The sequence below is a fragment of the Procambarus clarkii genome, chromosome 72 (assembly GCF_040958095.1).
Source record: "Procambarus clarkii isolate CNS0578487 chromosome 72, FALCON_Pclarkii_2.0, whole genome shotgun sequence".
NCBI classification, from domain to species: domain Eukaryota; kingdom Metazoa; phylum Arthropoda; class Malacostraca; order Decapoda; family Cambaridae; genus Procambarus; species Procambarus clarkii.
The window spans coordinates 5070691-5080071 of record NC_091221.1 but is presented as its reverse complement, the minus strand read 5'-3'; the positions used below and the strand labels follow the sequence as shown (position 1 = coordinate 5080071).

The 9381-nt window shown below is 35.0% G+C and overlaps 1 protein-coding gene across 10 annotated transcripts in view; it reads right to left on the bottom strand.

Annotated features, from left to right (window-relative positions):
* The window catches only part of LOC123773746 (protein tramtrack, beta isoform), a 208807-nt gene that overhangs the window by 62145 nt on the left and 137281 nt on the right, over positions 1-9381 (bottom strand). The window contains exon 5 of one of the 10 annotated variants that reach the window (XM_045767649.2): positions 2811-3476. The exons of the other annotated variants lie outside the window; for them this stretch is intronic. Coding sequence (XP_045623605.1) covers positions 3096-3476 — 381 coding nt within the window. The 3' untranslated portion in view covers positions 2811-3095. Of the gene's footprint in view, positions 1-2810; positions 3477-9381 lie in introns of those variants that run through there. 10 annotated transcript variants of the gene reach the window in all.

Here is a 9381-nt window from a genome sequence, read left to right as displayed (position 1 = left end):
ATATATATATATATATATATATATATATATATATATATATATACACACAGTTTATATAATCACCCATGCCTGGCATTGACACACTCATCAACTCATCAGAGAACCTTATAGCTATGTGTTTATAAACTTTATTTACTGTACAATATTTTAAAGCAAATAAACTTAATAATACTGTAATGGTGTATGTAATCCATGAATTTTACTGTTATAGTGACTTTTACAGTTAATTAAAAAAATATATAAATGGCAATAGAGAACACAGTTTATTATTATTATTATAGCTATTTAAGGTATAAGAGATTACTGTACATACATGATCTACATAATAATATGATCTCTAACACAAGCTGTATGGAAGTTATTAAAAATAAAATATGGCAGCTCTTTTTCAAAGTTAATGTGAATAATAACTGTTGGCTAAAATCTAAGATGCCTGAAAACATATACAGTACATGTACAGTAACTCAGTGAGAAGTATGGGGCAGGGAATATGTTAGTGACCTCATTGGCAACGTAATGTATCTTTCCCCTATTCCCCATATCCCATACCACCTTCCCAACATTTTTCCCCCCTCCCTACCCCATGTTACAGTAATGGCAGTGTGGTGGTCAATTATGAATGTAGTTTCAAATTGTCCAGACCTGTGTGTCTTGAAAAGATCACTAAATAGCGCTACCAATAGCTTTCGAAGTACTGTACTGTACAAATTTTTGTGAGTTGGCAAGTTTTAAATTTCACTGATCGACAATTCTTATATTCAAAATCTAGCAGTTTGTACAGTTCTGGAGACACCAGTAAGAATTTAAGTTGATAATGAGATAGTAGTTCACATAGTTTTCATACTGTTAACTGCATTCGTCCCACTGTAATAGACTAAAAAATATGAAAAATAACTGCAGTCCAGGTGCTTAGAAAAACATTTCCAAATCACATAATGCTCACCTGGGTCTCGTCTTGTAAACTTGTAAATGCTGCCATCTATTGGCAACAGAATGAATTATCACCTCGAGCAATAGCACCAAAAATGAAGAATTATGCCTTCTTCAAACCCTCACACTCATGACAATTTCAACTTTACTTTTTTTTTTTTTGCATAATTGAGATATTATGTTATTTTGAATGTTATACCTATGAAACATCTTTGGAACATGTTTCACTTAACAATTGTTTCATAACCATTCTTAGAAAAACATTTCTGAAACTTTACTGACCTAAACTCTGGCCTTCATGGAACGAAAATCACAAGAGAAAAATGCGGGAAAACATCATGTGCAAGAAATTACTTTACCTAATGATTCACATTTCACTGTAGCTCCCTCTAGAATCCGGACCTTTTCCAGACAGATCTGAAATTTGGTGCGGGAGATCTGACAGACGAATTTGGACTGTTGTTCAGAGGAATTCTATATACAGAGGTACAAAATTTTCATAGAGCACTGTAGTGTAACTGAACAGAATATGAACAAAAAATGCATGGAAACACAATACTGCAAGCAATAAGTAATTATTACAGTATGAGAATACAGTATAAAGAAGCGAGCAGTACAGTCCTCAAAATTCAAAGTTGAGAATATATATAAAAGTTACTATATTCTGTGTCTCATTACTTTTCAATCTTTTTATTTGTATGTTATCTTACTTATAGACAATGCCATATAATAAATGTACGGAACCCCTTCCCTAAATACTGTCAGTAAGTCAGAAGAAAATATTCTGAACAATATTTTATACACTGTACATTTCCTTGGCAAATAATAACAAAGATTGAAATGGAAATGTTCAGTTGCACTTAATTAAAACCAGCCACTTAATTGAATTAATATAATAATTCATAAAAAATATTAATTGGGATTAATATATTAAAGGGATTAAATATTTTAAAATTAATATTAAAAGAAAATTGGGCCTTTTGAATGCACAAATAAACTTATCAGTTAGTGTTGTTGAAGTTCAGTTGACGATATCTCTCTAATTACACATCATTTACAGTGTATATGGTATGTATGAAGGAACATGTCATGAAACAGAACCAAAAACCTCCCAACAAATCACCAAAGTGTTCAAAATTAATATTGATGAATCACTAGAACAGACTGTTAGAATTTACTTTTAACCATGCGAGATGCCATTTTCATTTATGTACGAGTCTCACCAACAAGAACAATTCTTTTCAAACTGCTCAGCATTGTTGGGTCTAGATAAAATTAATATAAAAACATGTAAATAAACAAAAATATGTGTGGAATGAAGAGGGTGTTTAAACACTGAGGTTACTTGACATATCTGCTGCCCCTTCATCCTTTCACGTTCATATGACAACAGACACCTTCACAAAATTTGGGACTATTTTCTGAACCTAATTTTGTTATACATAGCTTAAAAAATCAGATTTAAAATCTATTTTTTAAATAATATTTTGTCTTGCAGCATATTAGTATGTTGCATCCCTCAAGAGATATAACTGGCAAGGATTTGATCAGCATTGACTAGCAATAGACTCCTAACTTGAAAAGCAATGCAACTTTAAGCATACAGCAATGTATTTATGTGAAGGGCTTAGCAATGCAAAGCAGTGCTGAGGAATAATTATACTTTATTATCAACCCACAAACACTACACCTAAGAGTGATTTAGATTACATATATGATATGGCAAAGTAAAATCAAACTTTATCCATTAGAAATTAATGTTTCCTAAGGCTTCATAAAATGTCATTGAAGTGTAACTTCTCAGAAACATGTTATAAAACTAAGGACTATTTAAATCACTTAATTTTTGTTATGAACTACAGTATAGGAAAACAAACACAATGTCATTAAACATTTTATTTTGTTACCTGAAGAAAACAAAAACATCTAGTAATATACATGAATGACTGTAAATAAAAAATATATACAGTATTGTAGGTATTTAAATGTATGTGTAGGCAACTAAAATTAAGTAACTGCTAACTCAATGAGGTGTACTATTAAAATACTGTACTAATATATGTTTCAGGTTCTTCAGAGCACTGATTATAATATAATTCAAGATGAATGCCAATTTACAGGGAATACCACAAGTGTACTCTTGACTAACCCTTCCAACATAGCTTCTATTGACTTGTATGGGATGAACCAGAGGTATTTTGGGATGAGCGAGGAACAAGTGAAGGTGATACAGCAGCATGATGGCGGTGATGGAGGCGCATATGATACTTGACTTGCTTGGCACGTTTGAAGGCTGCTGGGCAGAGTGGGCACGAAAATGGTTTCTCTGCACGATGAACAACATCATGTTCTACCAGATGGTGCTTCAACTTGAATGCCTTTCCACATACTGAACAAGAGTGGCGGCGCTCGCCTGCACCCCGTACCCCACCACGCCTTCCCCACATGCCCACTTCGGTCGTTGCAGGTGCTGGTTGCCAATACGACACTGGTAGCGGCATTGCCAAGGACACCACGCCCCGGCCACCAGGATTCGCACCGCCTACCTGAAACACACACAGCCACCGTTAGCGGTGTCTGGTTGTTGCTCCTCTATTACAACGCAATATACTTCAATAGCAAAATTATTTGATGTACTGTACAGTACTGTAATTTGAGTTATCTATTATTATTACAGAGACTTTACTGTTTTTATTTACCATTAAACGTTCCAATACATAAATACTGTACATAAGTTCTTAATTTTAATTGTATGTGAATTTATTATAAATCCACTTTCATTTCTCAGTTTTACTAAGCAACATATTACATGAAATTTAATTACCGCCCTCTCATTCTTACCATCTTGGTGGTCTCCACAAACATACAAGCAAACAATGACACTCCAGCTGTGGCCTCTTGTTTTCACCATTCCAATCTTACATAAATACCAAAATTTGCTTTCTTTGTCATATGCTTGTAGAGAAAATAAGCTTGTACTTTCTCACTAAAATAAGCTTGTGTTTAACTTTATCTTTTATAAACACTTTCAAGGCTATAAAACAGCAGTATAACTGCAACTCTCCTCAATAATAAAATGCAGTTTATGAACTGCAAAATTATGCATGAACAGCAAAGGCATTAACTATATCTCTTAAGAGCCTACTGAGGTCCTATAAAATTTATTTTACTTCTTAGCAATGCAAGGAGCAGTACTAATGTGAAGCTGTGATTTATACAGTAGTTTTTAATGACACAAATGATCAGAATTTAACAGCAAATTTATGAATAGATTATGGCCTGATCACTACAGCACACTTCCAAGTACAGTACAGTAGTATCATGGTTTTTAATATATAACTTGAACAAACTCAGCTATACTTTGAAGTAAAGCCTTATGTTCTCTCCACTCAAAAACAAAAGTTCAAGGAATTGTCTAAAAGAAAAATTATGCACTACGAAACATATACTCTTTATAGTGAAGCAGAGAAGCAGAGTACCACTCTTGGCTGGAAGAAGGGGACCCTTAGCCTTGGAGGAAACCACACATAACGCATTAGAGGGAATGTTTGGGTCCCTTCCAATACAGTTTCTGTGTGCTTTTCTCCTTCCTACCTTCCTTTTGATTTTTTTTTTGCTTTATTATGTATTTAAAGGTTACAAGATATACATTGGATGATACAATGAGTGCTTAAAGGTCATGGATCTCTTGAAGCTCCTCCGCTTCCGGATAGGAACCGAGGATGCAGCAAGCGATTCCCCTCTGGATCGTCACACTGAGGCGCCGAAACAAAAAAACTGGAAGCCCTTGGGTCTTTGGTGACATCAATGAGCCTGGATCCCAATTCCTTGAGAAATCCCAAGGCACTCTTACCCCAGGGGCCTTGCATCTCAGACGCTATGGGAACAAAGGTGTATTGACCTTCCAATCGCCTGTATTTGATTGATTTTGCCATTTCCCTGTGGTTGGCCGCCCCACCTGCTTGAACAGCACCGAAGTGTACATAGGTGTCAGCCAGGGTGGATACACATGTGAAGTCCCACACTAACTGTTTGACCCCTTTCCAGGAGTATATGGTGATGCCATCAGGGTGAAGTGCGGGGTAATCCGGGTTTTGGTCCCCTAGGATGCGAGGTTCTCTCTCCGTTGGGCACCGAGCTGAGACAAAGCTCCTCTTGATGATGTCATTGACCTCGTTGTGTCTTTCATGCCAACCCTTTGTGCTTCCGCAATGCAACCCATACAGTCCATATTGGTCTGCTTCCACCCTGTTGCAAATACACTTGTATTCAGTGTGAATTGGGGCACCAAGGCAGATTGGCCACTGCTACACGAAGGGATTCTGGATCTAGACGCATGCCCATTGCCGACATGGGTACTGCCAGGAGGAAGTCTCCTGTATGGGGGGGCACGCACTGCTCTGAGGCGGACTTTCTCCTTGTCTGATGTTGCGGTGCTGAGTATAGCATCAGCTATTTTTTCTACTAGTGGGTGGTCCCAGATGGACTGTTTATGTTTTTTTGTTGGTTCTATGATGGGTGCTGGGGCTGCTCTTTATGTATATAAATTAAGACAATGTGATACTGTACTATAAACTACTGAAAACAAATGACTTACAAGTCATTACTATATAAGAGTTCAATTGTAAGTTTAATATCAAAGATACTTCCATAAATAGTCAATATATAATCAATACAAATGCCAGTGTTGTCTTAAATTACCCTCTGTGACGAGACTTTCTCACATATATTAATTAAGCAATTTTATGCAATGACACTGAAATCTGCTTGAAATTAAAAAAACTAAAAATCCCCCCATATCCCTTTTTGTGCAACTACTATAATGGTGCAACCAAGTATACTTGCATTATAAGGATATACATCCTGTGAGAGAACGTACGTACCTTAACTAGTTGTCTAGCAATCAGCTCTGATATGCTATATAATCCACGATAAATTATTTCCAGATCTTTACTTTCAGATCAAAGATCCAGATCTTTGAGAACTTTTTATATAAAGTCTGATTAATTATTTTCAAATGTTATTAAAAAGACACTTTTTATTTTAGCATCAGAGGTAAGACTGATAGTAGGTGAACATATATTTGAGGAAGCTTCTGCAAGGCCCTTCCATTCTAAATATTTCACTTTAAATAAAATTACGATGAATATAAATTCAATTTTTTAATTAATCAATAATTTAACGACTTTATTTTGCCCCATAGTGAAAAGTGCATTACTGTATTTATTTTCACTTACTGCTTATCCAACAACAAAATTACATAGAAGACACTGTTACTTAATAATTCAACTATAAAATACTGTACTGTACTGTACTGTATTTACCATGAACTAGCCTATCCTAGGCAAACTTACATTACATAAAGAAAATCTTCTCAGATTTACTAAAAACAAATAAATGCAGTTACTGACAAGTAACAATCTTTTGCACATCAGAGGATTCTCTGAATAAACTCCAAAAATGTTTTCTGTGAATTAAAACCCAAAGAAAATTTGCCATTGCCACAAAGTTGTAATCTGGATTATCTTAAGCAATAATAAATGTTATGTTATAATGCCTAATAATTTCATCTTGCTTTAAATATACTATACTGTACTGTACAAACACCATGAGAAGTGAATGCCACTAAATACCTGTGATATCCTCTCCTGATCTGCAACTTCCTCAGAGAAAATTACTCTAATGTATTTATATTTAGGCATACAGTACATTTCTTATATTGAAAACATCATAAATTTGTTTGATATAAATGCAGTACAATGCAATATAGCTAAAAAAAACTTATGCAGCTGTAATAATGAAGCTGTAGTAAAAATTTATATTTTAGCAAAATAACATTCTGAATTCCAAAGACTTCCAATGTTATGTACTGTGGTTGAGACACATTTACAAACTGGAGAGGGAAAAGGAGGGAGGTAAGATGGGTGAGGGGCTAAGTGAGAATGAGAACATGAGAAAGAGAGAAAATGTGTAATTACCTAAGTGTAGTTGCAGTATAGACGAGCTATGCTTGTGGTGTCTTGTCTTTCCTATAATCTTCATCATATGACGTTGATGTCAAAACTACTGATGGGTTTGGCACCTACTGCCTTTTCACTAAAATTATTCAAACCGTCCACAACTCTGCTGGTAAAACGAGAACTTTTGGACATTTTATTCAGTACCTTTGTTCTCTTCTTCTCTATGGCTCCTTGTTCTTGAAGATGCAAATTTAAAAAAACACATCCTTGTCAACTTTGTCAATTCCTGTCATGATTCTCTATGTAATTACCTAAGTGTAATTACCTTAGTGTAGTTACAGGATGAGAGCTACGCTCGTGGTGTCCCGTCTTCCCAGCACTCTTTGTCATATAACGCTTTGAAACTACTGACGGTCTTGGCCTCCACCACCTTCTCACCTAACTTGTTCCAACCGTCTATGTGTGTGTGTGTGTGTGTATAATTAGTGTCCAATTACAGAATGAGAGCTACATTCGTAATGTCCTATCTTCTCTATAATCCTAGTCATATGACACTTTGAAACTGTTGCTGGTTTTTGCATCTACCACCTTCTCACTAAAATTGTTTCAATCATCTGCAACTCTTGTTGCTAAAGAAAACTTTTGTATGTTTTTACAACAACTTTCTTTTCCTAGCTTAAATCTTTTGATTCCCAATACCATTTTTTATGTTGTGATCATATTTCTGCTTTCCTACTATCTTCTAGTTTGGCTGCTGTACATTCCAATTTTGGTCTCATGTATGTAATTACCCAATGTGTAATTACCAATTTATGACCAAGCATATGATGTACTGTTTTCCTTTGATCCATCTATGATAATTACTGGAAATTTTTCTGATTTTCTCACACACCACCTTGTTCTGCAGCGTGTTCCAGTCATCTACAACTCAATACATTAGAACCATTATTTCTAACTATGTAGATCTTTGTCACTGTCAGTGTTTATTAATGTTCTCAGAAGTGATGACAACCCTGCCATCCAAAAATAGTGGAAACTATGGCTACTATACATCTTAGTACAAAAGACTGTTACACCCAAAAAATAAAATCCACATTTTGCATTTTGTAGAGGGCCAGAGAAAGACAATAGCAACCAAACCTACATTTTCCTATGCCTAGTATAGAGCATAAAGGTAATAAGATTGCAAATATTAGACCAAAGATTGCATATTTAGGCCTAGGACAAGTTAGGTTAAGTTTATAATTAGTCAGTTTAAACTTTGTTTATACCCTTTAGAAATGCAATACAGTAGTGTAAAGTTTGAACTGTTGTTGGTTGCAAGTCCATATGTTTTATAGTTCATCTGTGGTAGCAATAGGCCCTACAATTTTTGGAGGATGGGATCAATATATCCTGATGCAATTGAATGTGCATTCATTAGAACTCCTGTTACTCTCTCTTCCTTAATTATAGATTTTTGTAATATTCTGTTTATCTAATGTTTTCAGTTGCAGTGCAGTACTCTTGTGTATTTTTACACTCGTTAATACCTGTATGTTCCCTTAAATAAGGGCAAGAAACCATTGCTGTACATTCCTAGTTTGGTCTGAGGAATACTTTAGATAACAAGTTCAAATGTTTTCTAACTACAGTATATAATTAAATGCCATGCTAAAGTGTATGAATGTGCAGGTACTGTATACATTAATATAAATGTGAGCAGTTACCTAATTGAAATTATGGGAAGAGATACTTTATATGCTCATGGTGCTTCAATTTCTTGATAAATTTTATCCAACGCAGTCTTAAGTCTAATATCTAACTAGTGGTCACTTTGGCACATAAAACTTTCTCTTGAAGACTGTTCCATTCCCCACCTACTCTTATTTCCAAAGGAAAATCTTATGCTGCATACTTTTAATTTAACATCAATGTTCCTTTATCATATACTGTAACTATATCCTCCAGGTCTGTTTGGGGCTGGCAATAAGAAGGCTACGTTATCAACTTCCTCTAACCTTGACATTATTTTGTATGCAGTGATAATGTTCACAATGTTTTCTTCTACTAGTTCAGTTAAGTTTAAGAAATATAGCCCCTTCTTCATAGGTCACCTAAGTTTCAGGATCTATTTAATTGCATGCCTTTTAACCTCTTTCTAGTTTAGCTACATGCTTTCTTAAAATGTGGGCATTAACTGCACCACCATAGCACATTTTAACTTTTAACCATTTTAACCTCATTAGTAATAACACAAAATTTAACAATTCCTTCTTCCATATACAGTACTGTACTTAAATGCTATCTAGAGGTTGGCTAACATCGCATAAACCTCAAGCATTTTGCCATTTATATGACCCTATGGTGACATTACTTAAAGTCACTCCCAGGTCCCTTTCCCTTTATGATTTCATTAGAATATTGTAGGACATTAGAGGCAAACTGGGGCCTATGGCCTCTCCAGTACATGAAATTTTCTCTCATAAAATTCCAGTCTGTCTGGATCCTG